Source organism: Rhinichthys klamathensis, unplaced genomic scaffold, assembly GCF_029890125.1.
Source record: "Rhinichthys klamathensis goyatoka isolate OS25496 unplaced genomic scaffold, OSU_Roscu_1.1 h1tg000269l_1, whole genome shotgun sequence".
In the NCBI taxonomy this organism is placed as follows: Eukaryota; Metazoa; Chordata; class Actinopteri; order Cypriniformes; family Leuciscidae; genus Rhinichthys; species Rhinichthys klamathensis.
The window spans coordinates 3,077,272-3,104,301 of record NW_026606789.1 but is presented as its reverse complement, the minus strand read 5'-3'; the positions used below and the strand labels follow the sequence as shown (position 1 = coordinate 3,104,301).

General features: G+C 37.6%; 1 protein-coding gene across 4 annotated transcripts in view; it reads right to left on the bottom strand.

The window, feature by feature from the left end:
- Window positions 1–20,785, bottom strand: part of vps13d (vacuolar protein sorting 13 homolog D) — a 45,072-nt gene extending 24,287 nt beyond the window's left edge. For 2 of the 4 annotated variants that reach the window (XM_056268095.1, XM_056268098.1), the window contains exons 1-31: window positions 20,315–20,391; window positions 19,087–19,282; window positions 18,923–19,000; window positions 15,603–15,793; window positions 15,242–15,322; window positions 15,019–15,135; window positions 14,828–14,932; window positions 14,571–14,741; window positions 14,144–14,244; window positions 13,822–13,990; window positions 13,570–13,671; window positions 13,176–13,362; window positions 12,862–13,044; window positions 12,636–12,766; window positions 12,451–12,517; window positions 12,177–12,356; window positions 11,956–12,086; window positions 11,737–11,869; window positions 9,405–11,627; window positions 9,145–9,296; window positions 7,988–9,070; window positions 7,569–7,659; window positions 7,351–7,477; window positions 7,049–7,229; window positions 4,363–4,587; window positions 3,198–3,348; window positions 2,771–2,984; window positions 2,484–2,655; window positions 1,919–2,034; window positions 1,621–1,833; window positions 762–1,033 (exon numbers count right to left, since the gene is read on the bottom strand). In XM_056268095.1, the coding sequence (XP_056124070.1) occupies window positions 762–1,033; window positions 1,621–1,833; window positions 1,919–2,034; window positions 2,484–2,655; window positions 2,771–2,984; window positions 3,198–3,348; window positions 4,363–4,587; window positions 7,049–7,229; window positions 7,351–7,477; window positions 7,569–7,659; window positions 7,988–9,070; window positions 9,145–9,296; window positions 9,405–11,627; window positions 11,737–11,869; window positions 11,956–12,086; window positions 12,177–12,356; window positions 12,451–12,517; window positions 12,636–12,766; window positions 12,862–13,044; window positions 13,176–13,362; window positions 13,570–13,671; window positions 13,822–13,990; window positions 14,144–14,244; window positions 14,571–14,741; window positions 14,828–14,932; window positions 15,019–15,135; window positions 15,242–15,322; window positions 15,603–15,793; window positions 18,923–19,000; window positions 19,087–19,183 (7,444 nt within the window). In that variant the 5' untranslated portion in view covers window positions 19,184–19,282; window positions 20,315–20,391. Of the gene's footprint in view, window positions 1–761; window positions 1,034–1,620; window positions 1,834–1,918; window positions 2,035–2,483; window positions 2,656–2,770; window positions 2,985–3,197; window positions 3,349–4,362; window positions 4,588–7,048; window positions 7,230–7,350; window positions 7,478–7,568; window positions 7,660–7,987; window positions 9,071–9,144; window positions 9,297–9,404; window positions 11,628–11,736; window positions 11,870–11,955; window positions 12,087–12,176; window positions 12,357–12,450; window positions 12,518–12,635; window positions 12,767–12,861; window positions 13,045–13,175; window positions 13,363–13,569; window positions 13,672–13,821; window positions 13,991–14,143; window positions 14,245–14,570; window positions 14,742–14,827; window positions 14,933–15,018; window positions 15,136–15,241; window positions 15,323–15,602; window positions 15,794–18,922; window positions 19,001–19,086; window positions 19,283–20,314; window positions 20,392–20,721 lie in introns of those variants that run through there. The other 2 variants (XM_056268096.1, XM_056268097.1) reach the window with 2 other exon arrangements.
- Window positions 20,786–27,030: the final 6,245 nt, after the last annotated feature.

Below are 27,030 nucleotides of genomic sequence, written 5' to 3'. Positions count from 1 at the left end.
CTCTGTTACTTTAATTTCCTATTATCACTGTAAAGCAGCTTTGGAACAATCTACATTGTTAAAAGCGCTATATAAATGAAGATGACTTGACAAACTGTTTAAATGTAGTTTAATATTCAGCAACGATGTATTAAATTGACAGAAAATACATGTATAATGTTACAAAAGATTTCGATTTAAAATAATTGCTGTTCTTTCTATTTATCAAAGGATTCCAATAAAAAAATTTATCAAGGTTTCTACAAAAATATTAAGCAAAACAACCGAGCAGAAAATAATATGCTGATTTTTTTTAGCAGAAAATCAGCATATTAGAATGATTTCTGAAGGATCATGTGATACAGAAGACTGGAGTAATGATGCTGAAAATTCAGGATTATTGAATTTATTATTTATTAAATGTAATTATTGAATCACAGGATTATTTTAATATTGTAATACAATATTATATTATCACAATATATTTTTAAAGGCAAATAAATGAAGCTGAGCATAAGAGACTTATTTAAAAAACATTAAAATAATCTTACCAAACCCAAACTTTTAAACAGTACAGTATATACTTTATTATTTTTGTATTTGAAATAATTTGTGTTTTTATACATGATAATATTTAGCTGCTTTTATGTTTTAGGAAGAAGGTCCTTTACAAGCAAATCTGGAAGATTCAAATCTTTCCTTGCCATCAAAAAGTCTGAAATGTCCCAATGTAATTCCTAAATCTGCTTTTAGAAAGTAACACAATATTGTTACGGTGTTACCTGTCACATTGAGTTTGACCTCCAGGTATTTATCTTGAGTGACCGGCACAGTGGATCGCTTAGTGACCACGCCACTCTTAACAGTTTTGGGCATGACAGCCGCCGTGCTGCCTTGGTCACTGCTGCCACTTGGCCAGCGCTGGTGGGTGGGCGCTGCTTCTTTTTCCACAGGCATCTGCAAAAAGTCCCTCACCATCTGCAGCCAATCAAAAATGAGGAAAACTCGCAGATTGTTTAAAACCACAGTGAAGCATGAGGAGTCCCGCGTAGATCTGTGAGACAGAGAGAATATGGAGTAGAAAAAGCAATCTTCAGATGATAATAATAATAATTTGTTACATTTATATAGCAGTTTTCTGGGTACTCAAAGTGCTTTACATATGGAAGGGAGGAATCTCCTCAACCACCACCATGTGCAGCATCCACCTGGATGATGCGACGGCAGCCATATTGTACCAGAACGCCCACCACACACCAGCTTATTGGTGGAGAGGAGACAGTGTGATGATGCCAATCATATATATATATATATATATATACACCGGTACTGGCCGGAATGCCAGGGTTACACCCATACTTTTACAAGTCAGGACCTTGGTTTAGCGTCTCATTCTAAGGACGGTGCTTTTTGACAGTATAGTGTCCCATCACTATACTGGGGAGTTAGGACACACACAGACTAACATCTTCACTAACGCCTCTTCCAGCAGCAACCTAGTTTTCCCATGATGTCTCCCATCCAGGCACTGATAAGGCTCAACCCTGCTTAGCTTCAGTGGGCAACCAGTCTTGGGCTACACGGTGATAGCTGCTGACCAATGGAATGCATTTAAATGTAATTTTAGTAGTGGGCCCAGACCTGTAATGTAGCTCCAGCTGCAGAGAGGCTCGGTTGGTGCCTGTCCTGGATGGCTGCAGAACGCAGTCAAACACATTGTGTTTTCCTTCTGTTGGTCCACTGCACCCAGTGAATCGAGTGTCATGGGCCAGGAGTGAATGGGACACTAGGTTTACAGATTTGGAGCTATTAGAGAAACTCTCAAACAGGAGCTTAGATTTCATAAAGTCAAACCTAGTGGGAGAGAAAGAGTAATTATACTTTTTATCTATAAAAAAAAAAGTGCAAAGAAATAAAACATTTTGAACAAATGATATACCTGGCCAAGGAGCGGTTATGACCTGTGGATTTAGGGTTGTCTAGTAACTCCAGACTGACGTCCTTCATGTCCACCAGAAGAGACAGGGATGTGTACACATCACCACTTAACACGGTCTGCATGATGACACTTCCATTAATACACTGTCCAGGCCTACAAAGCCTGCAAATTAATTCCTTTTTTTTTTTTTTCTAATTCTTATCTTTATTTCAATAATTGCATTTTGGGGCTTTTGCCTTTATTATAGAAGACGGGACAGGAAGCAAGGGGGGAAGAATCAAGAAATGACATAATTTGATTTATAAACAAATTAGCCATTCTCCGTAATTTATAACAGGGATCAGCAATATTTTTGACAGTATGGGCCATTTACATTTTTTCTTGTTAATCACTGTTCCACTGTTTTGAAACCCTTACTGATAGTGGTAATTTTGTATTTATATCATGCATTGTTCTAAAAGCCAAAAAGTCACATGAAACAACTGCATGTTATAAATTTGAACAATAAAACTGTTCATAATAAAAATAAAAAAAATAAACAGGAAAGCTGCTATAATAAGCTTACATAGGTGCTGGGGTCTTGGAGATTGTAAGGTCTGAGGAACTCCTCCACAGGCTCTCCCAGATTGTGATCCAAGAGTCCGCGGATCAGCTGATACCTCTCCAGGTCCAGGGAGCAGTGTACAGAAGACAGGCTACCGTGGATGGACATGTCCGGGACGGCATGACTTAGTTCCCTGAGACAATGAGAAAATGAAATACATGTTAATAACAAAGACAAAGGAAACCTAAACTGGGAGTATTTTCGATTAAGGCAGGAAAGCTTAGGCTACATAAGGAGAATTGACTGACTTGTCAAGGTTGCGCTCAACTTTCAGCTTTAGACGGCAGCGCTCCTTTAGCAGGCTCTCTCCACTTCTACAAACTGAGTAGGATGGGAAGACCAAGTCTGTTTCCAGATGCTTTCCAACACTGTCCCGTGGCTCACAGGGCATCCGCTCTGCTGCAAATATGTCCATCTCCTGAAGGTCCAGAGCTATACAGTCCAGCAGACACACATGATCTTCTGTAATAAAAGGACAAGTCAATTATCACACAAGTTTGGGTAAATATAAACACCGTCACCGAGTCCAGAAAAATGAGTCCACTGATCAAAATGTTTTTAGCATTTAAGTTAGGGAGAACTTCAGAACCGATCTGCTTTGAGATCAGTTTCACCCTATACACATTTAAAAATTTGTTTCCGACAATAAGTGTATTCCAGATTCTGGGTGCTGACCTAGACTTGAAGGCACATCTGCTTCTGGGATGCATCCAAGGCTGGGCTGGGGTTTGCCTAGGATAAATCCAGAAGCTGTGCTGGAATTTGAAGACTTTTTTTCCCTAGCCTTCCCAGCATCAGAGGCAGACTGGGCATCTTTCACTTGATCCTTCAGGAACGATTACAGTGTTAGAAAACACACACACATACATATATATATATATATATACATATAAAACATATAACAACATACATATAAAAAACTTATGTATATAATTTCCAAAAAATGCATCCAAAACATTAATTGTTCTTTAAAAAAATCAGTATAGAAATTTTAACTGGAAAGAAGACAGAGGAAAAACAACGTTATGGTCTTAAAATATAGAAATTGAAAAGATAATGGCAAAACTTTGAGCCTAGTTCAGTGTGCACTGCAGCCAAAATACTGAGTTCACCCAGAAATGATTCAAATTCAAACAAAAATTATTCATTATTTACTTTTTCTTGTCATTCCAATATAATAAAATGAGTTTATGTTCACATGGATCTTTGACATTCAATCAGAAAAAAATATCAGTATATAGGTTTAGAATGTCATAAGAATGAATAAATAATGACGTCATTTTTGGGTGACATTAACATTTCATTGCATTTCCTACAGACTATGCTAAAATGAAATTTACTCAATGTGAAACTGTTCTTATCGGTCATGAAAACAAGTAAAGAGAGAAGGGACACCATCATATTACCCAATAAGAAACACACATCAGATTAGCATGCCCTAATACCTTATAATGTGAGGGATCCTTGTATGAATTAGCATGCAAAATCAAATTCTTAAAAAAAAGATGAGATGATTGTTAATGTTCATAAACTGTTAATTTAGGTCTGATATTCCCACAAACTGTACACAACCACACAGGGGTTAAATTAAACCTAAATAAATGCAATTTTACTGGAAAACTGAGAGCTTAACCATGCACAATAAAGAATGGGACTACATCCATGAAGCACTTTCCTCAATTCGTGTTTGAAAGATACAATTTGCTATCCCCCCACCCCCTGCTTTTCCCTTAATGAAATCATTATCAGATTGCAGCAAACAGTAAAATGCTCCTTAAATGCATCCCACAGCTGCAGAGTGGCGATGTAGTGTACACTATATGGGGATGGTAGGACTCACCAGAGAGGGGAAAAAGGTATGTGCCATTGTAAGTTTCTCTACCTTATCTCTAAGAGAGAAGGTGCCATGAGAGCCAGCACGCAGGAAACAGTTACGAACTCGGAGTTGGCCTAGGTTGGCCACTATGAGGCGTTTAGAGTGGGAGCTCTCTGGGATCAAGAGGACAGGAGCACCTGCCTCAATGTCCAGCAGCACACGAGCAGCTCGCTGTGGGCGATCACGCACCTGTAGGGTAGAAAGTGAATTTTAGCATGAATATAGAATATAGCATGACTTGTGTTCATCAAGTTCATTTCACTTCGGTTTTATATAATAAATAGTAGTTCACTTCCAGATTCGCTTTGGCTTAGCCACAAAACAGAATCGAGTGTAGTTAAAGCTGCAGTCCGTAGTTTTTCTTTTTTTTGCAGTTGCAGTTATGTGTGGAATTATCAACTTTACGTGGGTTGTGCCTCGGTATGGCACAGCGCGGATGAATCCAATGTTTTGAGGAGAATGTGCGGCTGTCAGTCACCGCGCCGGTGTGGATACTGTCATTCGCAATCACAGATTCTACTTTTTGGAAGTATGACCAACATAAGAATTTTCAACGGAAAATGTCATCTGAACAAGTAACATCCACTTTTGTTCTGACCAACTAGGGCTGTCACTTTACGTTCGAAAATAAATTGCACAATTGATCGGACCAACCAACACAAGTATCGAAAACGAAAATAGGGAATCGATTTTAACGGCCTTCTCTCGGAGCGCGTCCAGCTCGTCTTGACACCCCCGCAGCGAACGCGCGTCACACAGCAACTGCAGGCTCTGACAAACACACATACAAACTATACTTCTGCATAATGTGTCTCTCTTTACAGCAAAAATGTGAATTCTGCCGGTATTCAGACAGTCTCATGCATACAGATACAGATTCGGCCTACAATCGCCTACGTAGGCGAAATTTGTTTGACATTTCTAATCGTAAACACAGACATGTTGAAGCCTGCAGTAATGTTTTTCATTGATGTTATGGCAGTCCACTCTGCTTATAGTTTTTCGAGAATCTTGCACTTGTGTTTGACTTCATGCCAATAAATCATCAGAAATATTGCTGACTTGTGCGCGTCTCAAGCGCACTCTTTACGTTCGTCCTAATGCCTGTTAGTTGTCCGTGGATTTGCCTATATTTGGCGCTGAAAATGGAAACGTCTTTAGACATGGAAAATCGATTTTACAATCGATTCAATGAACATTTATGTCTCAAAAATCGATCAGGATTTTTTCACAAAAGTGACAGCCCTATGACCAACTAAGGGAAAAAAAGCATTGCAGTAAATCGCGCTGATTAAATCTAACGATCGCTTATCATATCACGTTAAACTGTGCATATCATACTTTGTTCTCAAATTGTTAATGTTAACATCAGCTTTGCGTGACTACATTTAATGTCCTTCCGATATTTATTCTTGTCTTCGCATGGGCCCGGTTGCAGTCTCTTTTTTTCTGTAGCCACTCCGAAATCTTTTGCATTTTACAACGGGTGAATCTGTTGACACTGGTGATTGTCGTTTGAACCTTTCTGGATCCGCCATCAAATTGATAAGTTTAATTCTATCAAGTGCTGTGAGAAAAGGCTATAAATCTCCACCTCCAACATCCTCACACGCAACATAGCCTACTAGCCGAGACTCCTTCTTTATGTGTACATATGCGACGTAATGACACAAAGACATGCTCGAATTTCCTGTGGAAATCCACCAGTACCACTGGAATTAAAAACATTATTACAAGCTTACCGTTTTGAATCGAGTGAAGGCAAGCAGATAGTTTTGAACACTGGCTGGTTATGTACTTGCTCAAAAATTTATTGTGGATAATTTTTAACCCCAAAAAGTGGACTGCAGCTTTAATCATTAAATATGATCATTAATGTCTTTGAAATTAAATATCACTTTATATTACCAACACACTAATGCTTAGCAAGGTGACAGCTATGTTATTTTAAATTGCATATAACATATTGTAAAAGCTAAAATGGTCAAAAGAAACATGTTTTTAATTTGCAAGCTAACATCTTAGCACAGCACTAACTGGTAAAAAATAAAATAATAATAAAAAAATTCCAGATTTTGTTCAGTTGAACAAGATTGCATGATAACATGCTATGTTATCTAACAAACCCAGATTTGCACCGAAACCTGTGAAACCTCATTGAACCTAGAGATCTGGGTATTACAACATGTTATACGTATATAGATGCAAATATTGGTGCTTTTGTGAATGCAAAGTGTAAAGGAAAAAAGATTGCGAGCAAGACAGGATAGTGTCCTAATGGGTAACTGATGATTTCTATCCAGTGGTATGTAAGAAGGGATTAAGAAAGGACAGACAGCTCAGTGTCCAGCCTCATCACCAGTGTCTCCAGTTTGAAAGAAATGGGTGTTGACAACTCCTTGTTTAACTCTATCTTGTCTCTGCAGGGAAGGATTGAGGGCAGCCAGCTGATCACTTAAATGGCAAGCGGTTATCTGAGCAGCACTGGCTGGTCTGTTTTCCCTGGCATGTATGCATCATTTACACTAGGTTGTACAGAAGCACACATGAGGAAGGGAAAAATAAATATTTAAGGGAGCTATCTCAACATTTCAACTTATTCTGTCTAGAGGTTACCACTAAACAAACAGAATTAAAGGGGTCCACTTACTGCCTGACCCTCAACGGCAGCTCTCTGCCTGCCCAGGACATCCTGTAGCTGTGTAAAGTGTTGGATAAAGGCCACCACCTCGGCCTGGAAGCGCTGGGTATGGACATACTGTACTGAGGCCATCTGAAGAGATACCTTCATATCATATTCTCGCTGCAAGCTGGGGTCAGGTTCTCCATACCTGGAGATAGAGGCAATGTCAAAACTAAATCAGACACACAAAATGTGAAAATGTGTAACATTAGGTTACTTGCGTAACCCTGGTTCAATATGCATTAAATTATATAAACGTGAGAAAATACTTGTGTATGTTGTAGACAAGGGCCTCTCCACCACGCGTTGTGAAACGCTCTCTGTATAGATCCCCGTGGGGTGTCAAATCACTCAGTGACAAAGTTCCCAGACTTCCTTGCAATGCTAGATCTCCATCTGAAAGTGACACATACATTTAGCAAATGTAAATTTACTGAAAAATCCTTTTTTCTGATTTTAACAAATTTCATCAAACTTATACACTCACCAATCATTTCCATATGTGTAAACAGTTTAGAGACACTAGCTTTAGCAAGCTCATTGGTCTTCTTCCTCAGGACCAGTGATAACGAGTGAACCTGTGAAGGAAGTACAAAAGTCATTTTTAAAGATGATACAGTAGAGTGCAATAGTCAGGTTCCGTAAGTAAAAACTCCATTCATTTTCTCCAAAAGGAAACTTTTGAACAAAAACGTATAAATCTTTAAAGGCAGACTTACTATGCGCAGTTGTGAATGGAAAAAATACTTCCGGAACCAACATCACTGAAAAACTGGGCGGGCACTAATTCACTCTATACTGCCCATTATTTTTTTTATGTAAATATATTTTGTTTTATAAATGTATTTTTTAAAACATTTATTAATTTATATAATTATTATAATTTCTTGCATTATTCTACCGTACCTTTAAATCTAGCTTTGTATTGACCCTTTCCTCAATCTCTGAATACAAATCTACAAGCTCGCTGAGGTCACTATTTTCCACTGAGTGTTCAGGTATAGGCTGAGGTGTGGTGGTAGGCACTTTCACAGCATGGTTATTAGCAGTAGAGCCGATGCCAAAGAAGTCTAGAATCATGACCCAGGTTTGCAGCGTGATGAGGATATCAAGGCAGTTGAAGTCCACGTCCACACTACGGCCAATGCTGCCATACCGCGTTTTAAACTCAGGGTGCCGCCTATCAACCATTAGCACGTTTATATGTACCAAAGAGTCATCAAAGTCTGGCCGTGGGTGTGGAGACGGAGTTTGGCGGGATGGGGATGGAGGAGGGGTGCTGGGGCACTCTGCAGCCTTTTTGCTCTTTCGACTGGATGCAGATGGTGTACTGGGGTGCCTCTGATAGAACTGGAAAACATTCTGTGCCTCTTCAAATTGTGCTGGAAGAGAGCGTGACATTTCTGGGTACGGAACATTGGACGTTATTGGGCACGACTGTGACAGGTATTCCTTTGGACTGAAGGTGGAGGGCTTTGGAGCCCCTCTGGATACCATGAGGTGTTTGTACTTTGATTCAGGGTTTGGCTCTAGCAGGTCTTCCATTAACAATGAGTGAAGGGCTAGTTGGATGGAGACTGAATGGGGATGATCTTTGGTGAAGTCTCCCTCCAGGTCTTGAAAGCGCAGACTGACCAACCCTTGAGATCCTTGGCTCAGGTCTCCGCTCAACTGCACTTCCAGCTCAGAGACCCGAAAGATGGCCTTCACTTCGGTAAAAGAAGGAGGCTGGAGAGGGGGGCTCTCGTTTTGCAGCGGAAGTGTTGCTGAAAAGGACGATGACAATGAGGAGTAAGGAAAGCCAACATGAGGAGGGTCACGGGCAAAGAGCCCACCTTGCAGATCAGGGAAGCGATGCGGTTTAGTGGAAGAGGGCGTAGGAGGTGGTGGTGTAGGGGGGTGACTGGGTGTTACTCGCTGATCTTCAATGAAGGAGAGATTATCGAGAGTTTGAAGGACCTGCTCATACACAGACTTGCAGAGACACACCTGAGAAAAAAATTATATATGATAAATAAAGATAAATAAATAAAATTATGCTATGCATTTTAATAGTGCTTTACCTGGACAGCATTAACAAATCTGCCTTCCACTCTCATTAGCCCAGTGCTCTGGTAAGGTTCTTCACATGACAAAAAGGTAAAGTGTGAGTTTTCATCAACAGGGACTTTCTCGACAGTGAGCTTGATGGTGGTATCTTTTAAAATATGAAATGCTAAAAGGAGGAAAAGACAAAGACGTTGAAATGTGCCATGAAATAACCAAATATGAATATTAAAAAAGCTTCAAAAATTCCCTACATTTTGAGAACTTAAAAACTGACCTTTTCCTCGGCTCAAATGCTCAAAGAAGTCATGCCGCGTAAATTGGGGCTCATTCAGATTAATGTTGTCGCCATGAGAGGGTGAGGGTCCAGAAGTGGAGCTGCTGTTAAGTCGTGCTCCTTTCCTTAAAACCAAGTTTGTGTTGACAGAATAGAGTCTTATATTCTTCACTTCAACCTGCAGTTTCTCCCCTTCTGAGTCTTGGCCTGTAATAAAATTTTGAATTCGTATGCTCCCTAAATGTCCAACAAGCAGCTCAGGGTGACCAGGCTTTCTAGGAATAGACACAACTGGGGATTCTATACTGACATCTAGAGTCAGCTTGACCAGAAAAGAATCCAAGCCTGGATCCTTTTCAGGGACACAAAAATCATCTTCCTCAAAAGGGTCAAGTGCCCAGTTACACTGACTCTGCCTCCTAGATCTTCTGTATGGGTTCTCAAAGAGAGACACCATCCCACTGTACTCTGCTGTTTTCGTTGCCAATACAGTGGAGACCTTTGTAGCTGCAGTCTTCAGCATAGACCGGAAGTTGTCCTCCACTTCATTTGCTGATAAACTGAGCTCTTTTAGGAACTTTGCTGAGTGGTTATAGTGTAAAGATGCCATCTGAAGTTGAAGGGAACATTCTCCCTGAGACTTTTCCATAAAGCAGAAACTCAAAGCTTCAGAGGGAACCATGCCAGCAATGGGAAAGAATGCCACACCATCTGTGGAGGAGCTGTCTTCTACACTTCCAATACTGACCACAAACTGACTTTTGCCACCTTCCTGAGTCAAGTCTACAAGCTGAATGCATCCTAGAGAGCCATTGACATCCAATCGACTTCCCATTGAAACATTGACTTTTGTCCCATTTATACTGGCCGTTGCAATTTTCAAGCCTTTCTTCTCACCTCCCAGAACAGTCCCGGTGGTAACAGTTCGCAAAAGCAGCAAGTTTAACCTGTGAATTTCAACAGTTAACTCCTTATTCTGGACATAAGTGGACTGATAGGTCTCCTCGTTGTCTTCTCCATTAGGCAGTGGTGCTAGCTGTTGTGTTGGGGAGTTTTCTTCTTTGGGGAAAGACTGTTGAAGGAATTTCAGAAGCTCTACTATGGTTTCAGGATTAAGTATGATATCCAGGTTGTTGACCTGCATGGAGGTTACCTGCAGAGAGCTGTCCAAGTTCATGGAGGGGCAGTCTGAGCTGACAAACTGGTATTCCAACTTAATGAGAGCCTCCTGGTCTCTCAGAGGAGATCCCCATGGAGATCCCCTGTCAAAAGCAAGATCTGGCAGTTCTGGCGATTTACTGTCTGGTGAGACAGGTGACGTAGGCTGGCTTTCGCGAAGACTTCCAGTAGGTACATCAAAACTTAGGTGTTTATGAGATGCAACAAGAAGATCAAAGTCTGAGCCATAGGTCTGCAATGTGTCCACAAGGTAGAGCCCATGAACTGTGAGGGAAACCATTGCATCATAAGGCCGCTTTACAAAATGTGCATTTGTTCCAAACACTTTCAGGACAGAAATATACCGGCCCCCACTTTCAATGCCAAGTTGCATGTAATTGATATTAAACTCTACAAGGAGAAGTTTAGATTCCACAAGCATCTCTCGAGTATGTTGCTCAAGTGTCATCACACTTTTGGTAAGACTTTTATCAGAACTTTGAAGCTTCCAATCACTATCTTCCCTTTGGAAGATCTTCTCATGACGAAGTGTAATAGGGTCAGGGGATCTGAGATTCTCCCCCTTCTTGTCACCTTCATCTGCCCCTGAATTACCCAGTCTAGCCAAGCAGCTTTTTAGGGCAGTCATCTTCTCCAGGTTGATGTGCACTTTCAGGTCTGGTAGTGTTCCTGAGAGAACAGCCCCTGGGAACTGAGGGTCTGATGTGTATCGGAGTCTTTGCTCTAGCTGCAGTAGGACATTGAATTTCTCCACCACATGAGTGGGGCCCACTTCACTCTCCTGTAGATGCTTCCAGTTGTCTTTATAGTGGCCAACCATTATCTGGAGGTCATTGAAAGATAAGGAGTACTTCTCATACAGGTTCCTGCTGACAATTTGGGCACCTTCTGATGACTTAAGGCTGGTGATATCATGGGGCCTCTCCTGACCTTTGACATCCACCTCTTCTGGAGGTGGAGTCCCAGGAGGTGTTGCTAATGGTGTCTGAAATTCTTCATCACTCTCTCCTTCTGTCTGAGAAGTCTTATGGTTTGTTTTATGATCTTTTGTGGGAGCAGAAATAAAACTGTCACAAGTGGCCATCAACTGCAATAAATTCAGAATGCGTGAAAAGGCTACAGAAGAAAATTTGATTTGACCAGTACCAGTTACCTTGGGAATTAGTAAGAAGAATACGGCCAAGGTCTACCACAACTAGCATGGGGTCTTCAGACTGAAAATCATCCGGGAAGATGACTTGAGGGGCAGATATATCCAATTTCATAGTCCAGTGCTTACTGTTTTCCTGTGAAAGAAAACCCACAACATCATTAAAACAAAATATCTAACTGAAACTCTAACTGAATGTTATTAAATAAAGTCCTCTCTTACAATGAACTCTCCGACTAGCAGCTGATCAATGGTTTGTCTGATTTCTGCCTTGGTTTGCATCTTCAGCTTGTTGTATTGCCTCCTGGCTGCTTCAGCCACTCTAAGCTCTAACTCAGACTGATATCCAAACCCTGGAAAATGTAATGTAAACCATAATAATCTGATATTTCACAAAAGCAATTTAAACCAATTTAAGAGGGATGCTTATCCTCAATACACACCCGAGGTGTGGACCCTTCCTTTGTAGAAAAACTCAGCCACTTTCTTGATAGCCTGAGGGTTATAAATGATATTGAGAGGACTGGTATTGACCTCCAGTCTCCTCTCAAATTTGCTCCTTATTGGATTACGTTCATAAATCATCTCAAAGACAGGAGGTGCTGATGATTCTACAACAGAGCCTGAAAACAAGGTAAAATAAGAAGTTTTTATTCAGCCTTCATTGACATTTAATTGTACATAGTTGTTTTCATACAGTAGATGTAGATTACTCACCTAGATTGCCTATTTTTGTGATATTAGTCTGGCCATAAGGTTGACTGCTAGCAACAACAACCTTATCCTTAAATGAAAAAAAGTTATATGAAATCTATAATTACATTTATATTTTGTCACAGATATTTATATTACATGCAGATAACAGTTCTAGGGCACCAAGTTACTTTTGGGCAAAATCATACCGGTTTTGGTGAAACAAGGAAAGGAAAGATGGAGCCCTGGGTTGTGAGATCCCGGAGAAACAGCCCACCAAGTTTCACTGTGAGTAAAGAGGACTCAGAGCGAGGAAGAGACTCAACCCCGATTTTTACACCTGTAAAGCAAAATAAAAAACAAAATCAACATTCAAAATTGATCCAAGCCATTGAGACTTTATTTTTTAAAAAGTGCATATATTTATAAAAAAACCTGAAAACTCCAGTTGAATGACCCCACTCTCACTCAAAAGAGGTTTAATTTTATCTTGATGGTACAGGGTGACAGCTGCTTTCTCAAGGATAAAGTCCAGTCGTGCAAAGAGATGATCCCTTCTTGTAAAGGTATTCAGTGTTTGTGAATCCTCCAAAGGATCAAAGAGATCATCTGTCTCAGCTGTTTTGGACGAGAGAGGTGTCTTGATACACGGTGCATAATTGTATAGAAATGTTCTATATAAAATGTAAAATTATATTAAACCATTATAATAAACCTCTTTTTCCGGTAAGCATAACTGGAAAACTCACCAAGAATTTCCCACTGGGCAGTGCCTGGTAAAAGGTCATCTGGCCCTCTTTCAGAACCCCCATACCAGCCACCCCAGCCTGGGAACCAAGACTGCAGATACTGGATCATGCCCGAACTCCCACTTTTAGGTATGGAGTCTGAGGGAGAGGTGGCTGGGGTCTCGTTTATTATGGGCTCTCGTAGACTCTAAATGGATATGAGGGATGATTAAAATCCAAGATTACTTAGAGTGGGATTAGATTTAACAAATGTTCAGACAGTGAAAATTATTGAAATCGTTTTTTTTATATAGTTTTTTCAGTATTAGGCAACACAATATCACCCTTGACTTTTCACTTTAACATGTTAATTTTGCCCACAACTAGGGCACTAAAGTAAGTCATCTCAGCTTGCCTCTGCAATTTCCTCATGTTTGCGGAAGGAGACATAAACAGTTTCCCGGAGAATCTGCAGCTCCTCCAGTGTCTGTTCATCTTCAATCCTTTCCAACTCACTCTATTGATGTGAGAGACACAGATTATAAAAGAATACTTTTTTTTTTCCAAACTCAAGAGCAACACATACAAAGGTAGTGAGCTTTGACACATTGAGACAATCTAACTTTGTAGTGAATACCCTTCAACCCTCTTAAATCCATAATCTTACCTCCTCCTGTGGACTCAAAGTGTCTCCCTTAAGCCTCTGGACATACAAGCTAGTGTAGAGTTTGGCATCACGAGCCCTGTGCAGAGCAAAGTTCCAGCTTCCCTGCCTGCGCTGCTCTCTGATCTCATTCAGGTTGGCATTAATTGCAAACATCCACCACTGCCGACAGCTTCAACGATAAAAGAAGAGTTATTATTCCAGAAAAACAATACCATTGTTAAACAAAAGATTTATCACATTTTAATCAACATGACCTATCTAGAGGATTCAAACATATTTTTGCTTGTTTTTTAATAGGCATAGACAAAAGAAATCTCATTACTTTCCAGAAATGTGAAGTTTAGGTCTCCACTTTCGAAAAAGAATCTCCCTTTCTCGCCGCTCCAGTTCTTTGAGGAATGCCATGATCTGTTGATACTGAACCTGTAATCAAATGCCAATTTAAATCATATTGTTAGTTTACATGAAAAGAAAAAAAAACTAAACTGTAAAAGTCAACAAAGGGTGGTTTCACATATGGTACATTTTAAATTCACCAAACCCAGTTCAGTTAAAGTCATTCAGAAAGGGCAAGCACTTTTGGTGTTCAAACTGGTGTGGACTGCACTAATAAATCAAACCACAAAAAGTTTTCAAGTATACACATTATACCGCCCAAGATTGCTTAGAGTGCAAATAAGCTGAGAAAAAACACCCTAAAGGAAAGGTCCAAGAGATTTGGAAGATTTAAAAATCGTGAAAAATGTTACCTGTGACAGACGAAGTGAGAGGGGTTCCAACTGCACTTGGCCCTCGATGCGAGGTGTATTACGAGATCGTAGTGGTTCTTTAGAGGCATTTCTCCTCAACAGCACAGAGGCACATACTGGCTCAAATATATACTGATGCTCATGGTTCTGCATACATTTACTCATCAGCTCCTGTAACAGACAATGGTTTGAGAAAGAGTTTACAAGAAGCACTAGCCATTGTGCTATTGAGTGTCCTGACATTATCACAAATCTACCTGTACTTCTGTTGAGGGAAGATCTCCAAGAATGGTGCACTCAGTGTCCCAGTACACACTGAATTCACTGATTTCCAGATTCTTCTGCCGAATAAGCTTCTGTGCCTGTATGTGAAGAGTTTACCTTTCATGTTCCAATATGTAAAGATAAAGCCACTTCATGAAAATATCAAATAATATGGACAACTCACTGGTTCTTTGGAGCAGTTTTGTGCAGATACATTCTTGATACAAACACCAAAGGCATATGGTTTCTCAGGGTTGGAGAAATCATCTTCGAAACGTAAGTGGACACCTTGAATTTTCAACTAATAACATGCAGAAAATAGCAGAATAAAATTGAATTTCTGACATTAAACTATAACAGCAACAGAGTGCAAGTAAAGAAGTAAATGAAATAATAGTGAAAATTACCTCAATATTCTCAACGATTCGAGTCACAACAGATGCTGTGGCAGAGTACCAATAAGATTCTCCCCTCTGCTCACATTCACTCTGGTGAAACAAATAAATAATAATTATTTTTAATTTTTAATAAAAATGACAATAATAGCATAAAACTAATTAATAGAAGGAAAAGAGACACAGGCTAAATTAAACATATATCTTTAAAATCTTTTTACAAATGGGAATGCTTGGAGCCTGTCATTTCTATTAGTAAAAGGTTCAACATTTTTGGAGCATAAATGCATACAAGTGATTTTATAGAAGTAGATTTATAAATAAATACATTTGACCACAGGTGATTCTGCTGATATTTTCAAACAGCCTGTACCTTCCACTTGTCCTCTAGCGCCTTGAGCAGCTGTTTCTTCTGCTCTTTCTCAGCTTGCCTTTCTCGCACCTCATCATATTCCTGTGGGGGGGCAGGGCCGACAATCAGGTTCAGCTGGGACATGGAGATGACCCATGGGTCACTGTGTGGTCGATAAAAGGGGATCTGGAGAGTGATCTTCCCAATGACGCCTGAAAAACATAATATTTATAAATTACATATAAAATTTGACATATACACCACCATTCAAAAGTTTGGGATTGGTAAGAATTTTTGATGTTTTTGAAAGAAGTCTCTGATGCTCACCAAGGCTAAAAACAGTAATATTGTGAAATAGTATTACGATTTATTATAACCATTTTCTATTTGTATTTACTTTAAAATTAAGGCTGGGTAAAAAAAATCAATTATCATTTCTATGAACAGATATCAATTCTTAAGTCCCAAGAATTGATCTTTTAGTCCAGGGTTCTTCAACGTTTTTCAGAGTCATACATTTTAATTTTATTAGTGAGATGGACAATTAATTACCTGTACTAGTTTACTAAAACATTCACATTTTAGTTTTACTGTTAGATGGACAGTTAAGAATCAAATCACTTAGCATCTAAAATCTAGTGCAGATGTAATGTGTAAGCAACAGCAATGTACAGTGAGACCATTAAAATTATTATTAAAGTCATTACTTTTACAAACACTTGGAATATACAAAAATATATTGATACCAATATTTTTCTATTGATCTATTAGTCTGCATTTACATTAAGCATATTTGACATGCCATATTTTTGTCCCATGCTAATTATCACTATGTCAATTGCAAATTCGAGAGTGAATCCCGCATTTATATGTCGAAATTTTACACCATGTAATTGGCCATCAGACCTCCTAGCAGCATAAAAAAAACTTTTATTCAATGGATTATGTATAGCTTTGATAGCATGCAAAGAGCACTCCCTTTATAATCATTAAAAAGATGCCACTCAGATATCAAATTCTGCCCGTTTTATTATGAAACTCAAACAATAAATACCGTTTTGTTACTATTTAATTTGACGTGACAGATTGCTGTTGCCGCCTCAGATCAAGCGAAGCAAAGCACACATGAACTGATCATCTTATCTGCTTTACTAGTTACAGCACGATAAACATGACTGAACATCAGAAGGTTTGTTAAAACATAGTAGAACTTACCGAAATCCGTATCATATCTCATGCAATCGCTTATTTATATGGACTATACATTTTCTTACTATTCTTCAATATTCAATGTATGTTTGAATAAATCCGTCAAGTTTTTATGACAGCCCCCATTAAAATGTGTATATATATAAAATAATTAAAAAAATTGGAGTAGAAACATAATTATGTATACAGTTAGTATTAGGATATATTAGTTTATATAAATATAAACTTCCTTGTGTGTAATTTAAGTGATTTTATACAAATCAGTTAATTTTCTGACTCCCTGTAGGCTATAGTTTACAGCATTAGTTGAGAGATATGTTGAGAAAAAAATGCCATTTACTGTACCTGATATATATTAATCGAATTGAATCGGAATGGAATCACAAGCTTGTGAATCTAAACCAATACCCAGTGCTATTTAAAATGTAATTAATTCCTGTAATGGCACAGCTGAATTTTCCACAGCCAGTATTCAGTCACACGATCCTTCAGAAGTCATTCTAATATGCTGCTCTCAAACCATTTCTTATTATCAATTTTGAAAACGGCTGTGCTGCTTAATATTTTTTTAGAAACCATGATACAGTTTTTTTTAGGATTCTTTGATGAAAACCGCGTTTATTTAAAGCTGCAGTCCGTCACTTTTTTGGATTAAAAATTATCCAAAATAAATTTGAGCAAGTACATAACCAGCCAGTGTTCAAAACTATCTGCTTGCCTTAGCTCGATTCAAAGCGGTAAGCTTGTAATCATGTTTTTAATTCCAATGGTACTGGTGGATTCCCGCGGGAGCATTTGTGTCATTACGTCACATATGTACACATAAAGAGGTAGTAGCGTGTGAGGATATTGGAGGTGGAGATTTATAGCCTTTTCTCACAGCACTTGATATAATTAAACTTATCAATTTGATGGCGGATCCAGAAAGGTTCAAACGACAATCACCAGTGACAACAGATTCACCCGTTGTAAAATGCAAAAGACTTCGGAGTGGCTACAGAAAAAAAGAGGCCCATGCGAAATCAAGAATAAATATCGGAAGGACATTAAATGTAGTCACGCAATGCTGATGTTGTTAACATTAACAATTTGAGAACAAGTATAATATGCACTGTTTGACGTGATATAAGCGATCGTTAGATTTAATCAGCGTGATTTACTGCAATGCTTTTTTTCCCTTAGTTGGTCAGAACAAAAGTGGATGTTTCTTACTTGTTCAGATTACATTTTCCGTTGAAAATTATTATGTTGTCATACTTCCAAAAAGAATAATCTGTGATTCTGAATGACAGTATCCACACCGGCGCGGTGACTGACAGCCGCACATTCTCCTCAAACATTGTGTTCATCCGCGCTGTGCCGTGCCGAGGCACAACCCACGTAAAGTTGATAATTCCGCGCATAACTGCAATTGCAGTTTTCGAACAGAGATGGCGACAAAGAGGAAAAACTACAGACTGAAGCTTTAAAATAGAAATCTTTTGTGATATAAAAAATGTCTCTGCTGTCACTTTTAAGTAATATAATGCATCCTTGCTGAATAAAAGTATTAAAATCTTACTGACACAAAACTTTTGCAAGTGCCATCATGTCACTGCACAAGAATATCAAGATAATCCCGTTTTGACAGACTGCTGTAAAAGGGTTTCCTTAATTCCCACAAGACGCAAATAGCTAAACTTCAGATGGAATAAATGACATTAGCCTTGATGTTTATGCAGACAGCCAATGAGTTTCATTAGGTTTAAAGGTGCATTTATTTCTAAGTATTACACTGAAACACATTACTTTTGACAACTATACTATAAATGACAATAATACAACATTTCAGTTAGTCCATCTCACAGCAGCCGCTATGCTGAGATTACATGACCAGCAGAATACTACTATTTAGGACTTTATCTTGAAAGATATCCCTAATATCAGATTATTTTGTTTGTTTTTGAATAACTGATTATTTTTGTCCCTATTATTTTGTTGATAATTAATCAAAAGGGTATTTCCATAAGAGCACACCAAGAAGTGCAGTATAAAGTCCATGGCTGTTATCATATCAGCCAGCAAAACAAACAAATTAGTTATTGAACCTTTAACTGTTTACATTAAAGTCCAAATGCTGGAATAACACTAACCTGCTTTGACCTCAAAGGGCAGATCGAATTCTCGGAGAGCATCTTTTCTTAGTGGGAGGTTCTCCAGCTCCACTGCCCCTGGATCATTAAAAAATGCATACTCACAAAATGATACACAACACAGACAGTCAACTCTGATTAAAAATAAAAACAAATTCAAATACCTTTGAGAAGAGCAATGGAGAGCTGGTCAGTGTTAAGGTTGGTCACATATTTGCCCAGATATGTGTTGAGCACCCAGGCAACAAGTCCCTCCAACATTATAGGAAGGGAAGATGTCCTGGGTGGGATTAGTCAGTTAAAGTAAATCCAAGCAGGCAATGAACTTCACAGTTAGCATTCACTCCAGTCATCTGAAGTCTGAGGAGTCAAAGAAACACAAACTTGACATCTGATCTCACAACAAATGTGTAGCAGTTTTTCCTAAACCCTTTTTGAATTAAAGGCCTCACATTTTTACACAACAATACTCGAAGGCCCCATTCTTGTGGCATTTGCTATATGAAAACACACACACACACACAAAACATGATATTATTAGAACAGGCTAAATGGTTTTTAAAAAAAGTCACACTTGTGATCTTCACGGTCATAATTGAGCGAGATAGGAAATAATGGGTGATACAAAAAATATGAAAATAAAGAGAATTTCATGGGGATCTATCTACAAATCAGCCGCAGTGAAGTCTTAGATAAGGTCCAAACATATATCCAAAACATAATTATTTTTGTAATTACGAGTAATTATGTCTGAAAATAATCATATAAACAACTAGAGAATCCACAGCTTAATGTATTTATCTAAAGGTCTTTATAGGCATCTAGTGGTTACACTATGTTACATACATTTTCTTTATTTCTCACACCCGTTGGCAGTGGCACCAATCTACTTTGCGTGCATTTAACTACCTTTTCTATTTTATTAACTTAAACCATATAATTAAAAATAAATTATATAAAATATGTCATCTAATATTTGTATTATTGTATGCAGACATAAAAGCAGCATAATTTACAGGTGAATATTGTCTAGAATCATGGAAAAGTAAAGGTGTTAAAATATAAATTAAACTTGTATTGAAAACAAAATATAGTGTATTTATTTCATTACCAAAAAAAAAAAAGCAATGCTTATTTTGTTCAGTCACTTTTGACCCGCCGAGAATCTCAATTACAACCCCTAAAGGTATAATGCTTGTTTTGTCTGATTTTGATTGTACAGGAGATGTGAATAATAACCATGGGGGTTGATAGCCGCAATTATAATTGTTACGTTCACTGCATCATTTTCCATGCAATGAAAGTGAAAGTGAGGCTGTCATTTTGCTTAACAACTCATGAGGGGGAGTAAATAATTACAGAATATTTGTTTTAGGTGAACTAATAACTTACCATTGTTATGAAACATCATGTTCCTCGGTCAACCGCTGTCTATGATCATTTCAGTCCAAATAAATTTAAGACCTCCAAGCAGAGTCCTTTCCTCGGAAGCGAAGCTGTCCTTGCTGGCTAAAGAGAAAGCAAATTATCTCCTTTATTTTTAAAGATCCTTACATCATAAGCCGCAGCTGACAACCACAAACGAAACCAAACTACAGCATGTGACGAACAAAACAGCACAGCTCTCTGTGACTAAACGTCAGTGACACGGGCAGCGTTAGCATGAGCGCTCGTCCTTTAGCACTGCTCGACAACTTTAAAACATGACCAACAACTGGTCAGAGTGACCGGTCACAGCCCGTAGTTTAGTCCTGCATTAGTCCGAGTATCTTGCGGAATTCACCCTGTTCTGTAATCACCATTTGTTGTGGGTCCTCTGCGCTCATCTCTCAACTTCCAACATGTCAAACTGAATTCATGAAACGCTTCCCGAAACCTGCGACACTTCCGGTCATGTGCCAAAACAAAGCGATTTTTACGTCATTGAGGATGACCGTCATGTGACATCTAGCGTTTGGAGGTCGAACTTACAATACATTATTACCGCTGGGTTATTTATCTGCAAAGGCGCAAATATGGGCTCTTGAGAAATTTGATATAATAGTAAATCGCCAGGCGATATCAGATATTCGAATCGAATATTATGTGTGTAGTTACATGAGTTTCTATTGGTGCAGTTCCTGTTTTCCACATATGAGGGCGGCAGAGTTGCACGTGAAGATGTTTTTTGCAGGACTATTCAACTTCAACAAGTTGGCAGAATGGCCGAATTTTACAATGTAGTATATTATTTTTTATTTATACTTGTTTATTTTTAAAAGGTACCTTATATGGTTATTATATTTAATATCTCTGCTGACAAGCAGCGTGTTCATGCATCTCTAATTACTGAACTTCAGTAGGCTACAGCTATCCCATGAATTCATTAGATCTGACAAAATGCACTAAGCGGTGTAATCCGTGCAGACCCTATATCCAGTGTAATCTCCGGCCGCACCAGGCCTTCCAGAGGTTGTAGTCCCACTAGGCCACTACCCCCCATACATTTCAGCAGCAAGTAGACATAAGGACTGTTTGCCATATATCTTGAGATGAAGATCATGAAATACACTACTCTTCTGCCGAGCACATAAAATAACAAAAATCCCAGCACATGTGAAGCTCTGCATCCCCCTGGCATGGTCGTGTGCAACCACATAATCCCAGCCTGCCTACAATAGAATAGAGGGCCATCTGTTCATGGGCTCATAGCCCTTTAAAACTCCACATCTGGACAGTGGAGTGGGGGCAGTGCTCTCTCTCCTCCCCTTCCATACATTTTCAAAAGGTACACTTTTGTTTCTTTTAGGTAGCCTATGTACACTTTAGGTACTAAATGTAGCCTACCTTAAAAGGTACAAAAGTGTACCTTTTGAAATGGTACTACCACCCCAGTGACAGCTTTTGTACTTTTTTTTCTGAGAGTGTGTCTAAAATATAAATGTCTCTTTTGAAGGTAATTTTCTACAGAATAGACTGTATAACCAAATCTGACTTTAACTTTTATCAAAATCTGAACCAGTTGTTCTCAATGGCGTTGTTTCAGAATCAAGATTTTGCAATGGACATCAAATAGTAGTTTATCTTCTTTGACGATTGTGATGTATTCTGTAATAGACTTCCAAGTCAAGGATAACAAGTAAGGGATTCAGATGGAGGTTTCATGTTTTGCTTGCAAGTTTGACTTGTGATGTGTTCCTCCCATTGTTTTTTTTTTCTTATTTATATGTCTTGAAAAATCCCTGTAATGCCTAAAATCGCAATAAAAATAAATAAATAAAAAATGGTAGTTTATGCAAAACAAATATGGCACTTTTTTTATTTGTCCAAAGTATATTTAAAGAACATGCTAAATAGATGTTGTAAACTGCATGGATTAAGGAATATGTTTGTTAGACTGAAAATATATTTTCTTTAAATTTTCAATTACTAAAAAAAACAAAATGTTCATGTATATTTGTACATTTCTAATTTTAGAATACATTTTGAGTAAATGCAAAATACATTTTTCCCATATACTGATATTTATGATGCAGTGAGATCCAGTCAGACGAAGAAGTGAAGATGAAATTCATTTTTGTTTTCAATAAGGAAAAAATTAATTACAAATGTAGAGTGAATTGTTGCAGATGATAATAAAACTTTTAATAATTAAGTACAATGTTGAATGAAATAAATGAGAGAAAACTTACGTTACAAAATCACATAACTAAAGATAACTATAACAATAACTATATTAGTGTCCACACCATCTTTTATATTTAGAACGATTTAACAATGTTTAGAACTTTTACTTCATCATTATTGTTATAGTTATCGTACTTGGTGTAAACAGGCCTTAAAGGAATAGTTCACTTCAAAATGAAAATTCTGTCATAATTTACTCTCCCTCAAGTTGTTTCAAAGCTGTATGAATTTCTTTCTTCTGCTGAACACAAAGGAAGATATTTTGAAGAATGTTGGTAACCAGACAGTTGATGGACCCCATTTGCTTAGTAGGAAAAAATACTTGCGGAAAAAAGGATATGAGTATGATCTGAGTATGATCATCTTTGCCAAAAAAGAGAAGAGAACAAGAGTGCCTAAGGGAACAAGTAGGCCTAGAGAACTTACATTATCCTATACCTGTGTTTAAATCAAAATGTCAAGTGGTCTATCCATTATGTCAGACGTTGGTGTAGCAGCTTCATCGGTGTTGACCCGGTCAAATGTTACAGCTGCAAAAATAGACAAAATAGATATACCTGTAGTGGTTTTGGCACCTTCAGAAGAAAGACAGCATAAGCATTTTTCAAATACCATTCAAATACCAAATACCTGGAAAAGTACCTCTCGTACACTGAACTGTCAATTCTAAGAAACATTCAGTCATTGGAATGCATCCAATATAACAGAAAGTAAAACAAAGATCTATTTTTTCATTTTTAATACAAATAACATAATATTAGAAATGCATGTGAATTAAAAGTGGATAAACTGGAATAGAATAAAATTGGCTAAACATGGATGATGAACTAAATACTTGAATATATGCTGAGGTTAATACATGAGTACCTGAATTCAAAGAGTTAATACAGAAAAAAATGATAAATGAATAATATGGATAAGAATATATAATATATAATACAAAAATGTATCAAAATATATTTATATAAATATCTTATATTTATATAAAATCTATAGCAATGTTTTGGGAATGTCTTAAAAATATATGCCTAAAAATATATATACTTTATGAGATGCAAACAAGGTTAAAATGGTAACACTTTACAATAAGGTTAATTAGTTAATGTATTAAGTAACATTAACTAAGTTTAACAAATACAGTAACAAATGTATTGCTCATGGTTAGTTAATGTTAGTTAATACATTAACTAATGAACCTTATTGTAAAGTGTTACCATTTTAACCTTGTTTGCATACATCTTGTTCAAGGTTTCATGCTACATTAGTTAGCATGAACTAATAATGAACTGCACTTATACAGCATTTATTAATCTTTGCTAATGTTAATTTCAAAATAAAGCTGTTCATTGTTTGTTCATGTTAGTTCAAAGTGCTTTAACTAATGTGAACAAGATTTTAATAAAGTATCCGTAAATGTTGAAAAATAACATTAACAAAGATTAATAAATGCTGTATAAGTGCAGTTCATTATTAGTTCATGCTAACTAATGTAGTTAACTAATGTTAACTAATGAACCTTATTGTAAAGTGTTACTGTTAAAATTTTTACCCTATTCACGTGAGAAAAAGAATAAATAGGCGTATGAATAGGCTATATTTGGGTCTTTTTTAGAAACTTTCCCCTAATGGGATTCTTCTGGGCTTTTTTTCCCCTTACTCAGGACATATTGAGGATACAAAATCAGTTGAGTTTGCTTCTGTTGCAATTTGTTCAACCTTTTTTCATAAAATGACTGGACTAATATGTACCAAAATACATTAATTAGTCAGAGTGTCATATACATTGAACATTGGATTATGATAAAGATATGCAAAGAGTTTTCTCATTCCCTATGTAAATAAAAAAAATAAACTAAGTGCACAGTTATATCATTAGTTGTATTTTATAATCTGCATTTTGTATTGTCTTTTTTTCATGATCAGAAAAGCCAGTTGAAAACCACTGCCCCAAACCATGTTAATGTAGCAAATATATATTTTACACTTGGCAATGGATTTAGAAACCTTGAACAAGATGTATTTTCCCCCTTTTACTCAGTATTGACAGACCATTTTTTTTGCTTTGCTGTAATCACACTCATCATTGTAACCAGCATCGGTGTCAGCAATGGTAAAGAGGCTCAGGATGCAGGGTCATGTTGCTCTTGTTTTCATGGATCTGTAAAGGATTTCGTTCTCAGGTCATAGTCCACCATTGGTTGAGTGGACAGTTGGAGGATCAGTTTCATTTGCCCTGAATGTAAAACAATCTTGGCCCTGTTCAAGTAAACAGGCCTTGACACATACCTTCATACCTGGCACATGCCTTCATGTTCATTAGACATGCTGTTCTAACCTTTGTCCCTCACCCTTTAAAATTGAATCGATAGGAAATAATTTATGAGTTTTAGGCCTATTTTCACAGACAGGGCTTAAGCCAGGGCTTAGGACTTTTAAGTAGCTTTTATAAATGTGCCTAGGAAAAAAACATTACTGGTGTGCATCTTGAGACAAAATAATGCCACTGATATAGCCTATTTTAAGATATGTCAGTGCAAGTTGCTTTCAGTTAAAACAGCTTACACATGCATTTTGGTATAGTCTTAACTAGTTAACCCCTTAGTTAAGGGCTTTAAAAACAAACAACAGAATTTTAAACTGAATTCTAAAATGGATCGGGAGCCAATGAAGCGAGGCTAAAATGGGGGTGACATGATTGTATTTATTTGTCCCCGTCAGCAGCCTTGCAGATGCATTTTGTACCATCTGGAGTCGAGCAAGCGATGATTGAGGAAGACCTAAATACAATGAATTACAGTAGTCCAAGCGTGAGGTAATAAAAGCATGAATAACCTTCTCCAAATCGTGAAAATGACAGAATTGATTTGAGTTTGGAAACTAACCTCAATTGATAAAAACTACTCTTTACAACAGAATTAATTTGTTTAGGTAAACATATTCAGAGTCAAGAATGACAGCAAGGTTCCTGACCTGAGAGGAAACTGAGGGGAAATGGTTACCCAGTTCCTTAATAGGACTAAGTCTCAGTTGTGGTGGGCCAAAGACAATAATTGAAAAACCAGTCACCAAATATGGAGCCTTGAGACTCAGACCTTTCCGACGATATGTATTTTGTCAAGGTTTTGACTATAAAGTTAATAAGTAAATAAATGTTGTAATATGAAACCTGACACTGCCCACCAGGGGATGAGCCCGCTAAAATAATTTAGAGTACCATTTTCATGGTAAAGCAACATCCAATTTCAAAACGATTTTCATAAGATGAATTTTGAGTTCGTAAGATTTTGAATGATACCTAATTTATGATGACTACTAAAATATGTGATATAAAAAAAGGCGATAAAAAAAGAGCACCAAGTGTCCCGCTAGGGGCGGTGACAGTTAAGGGGTTAATGATAAAGCTCCATTATATATTAGAGATCTTCTTACTCCTCTGTCATCCACGATCTTTATAAAGATCTTCAGACAGGGCTCTTTTATTTATCCCTCGCTCCCGTCTAAAATCTAAGGGAGATAGAGCCTTTGCTGTTGCCGCCCCACGTCTATGGAACCAATTGCCTCTGCCTTGCACCTTCAATTTCTATTTTAAATCTAAATTGAAAACTTATTTTTATTCCCTGGCATTTTAATTTTCTCCTGATGCTATTTCTGTCTGTTCTGTTTGGTTGGTTTTCTTTTTTCGATTAGTTTTTTTACTCTGTTCAGCACTTTGGATAGCCCTGCTATGTGTAAATGTGCTATATAAATAAAATTTACTTACTTACTTACTGTTTTGTAATAGAAGTGAAATTTGGACAGAAATTGATTAATTTGTTACAGGAGAATGCATAAAAAAATCAATGGAATCTGGGTGACACCCGGTGGCTAAACAAAATATCATAGGAACTTAAATTTTTGTGATATCAACTTTAAATTTGGAACACAACTTGACTTTATAGTCATTTTAAAGTAAAAATTATTTTGTAAAACAAATCTTTTGTAGAAAAAAAAATACTGTGGAAGTCAATGGGTGCCATCAACTGTCTGGTTACCAACATTGGCCTACTTCAAAATATATTCTTTTGTGTTCAACCGAAGTAAGAACTTCATATAGGTTTGGAACAAATTGATTGATTTTGGGGTGAACTATAATGCTGCGCATTAATATATATTTTTAATAAAAATAATTATTAATATTTAATTTTGTTATTTCTCTTCTAAAGAATGGCCATCCAAATCATACTAAGGAAAGTAGTAAACAGTATGATTAACACGGGAATGTTAGTTTCATAACGTTAGTACAACCATGGAAGATGGACATGCTGTAAATCAAGGCAATTTTGAGGAGAGGAACGGCAAGAGTCACTGAGAAATGGCAAGGGACAGGAGGAGACATGATTAGTCAAATATTCAAAACCCATCCTCATAGCGGTGTCTGAATTCAACTCAACTGGCCCACAGAC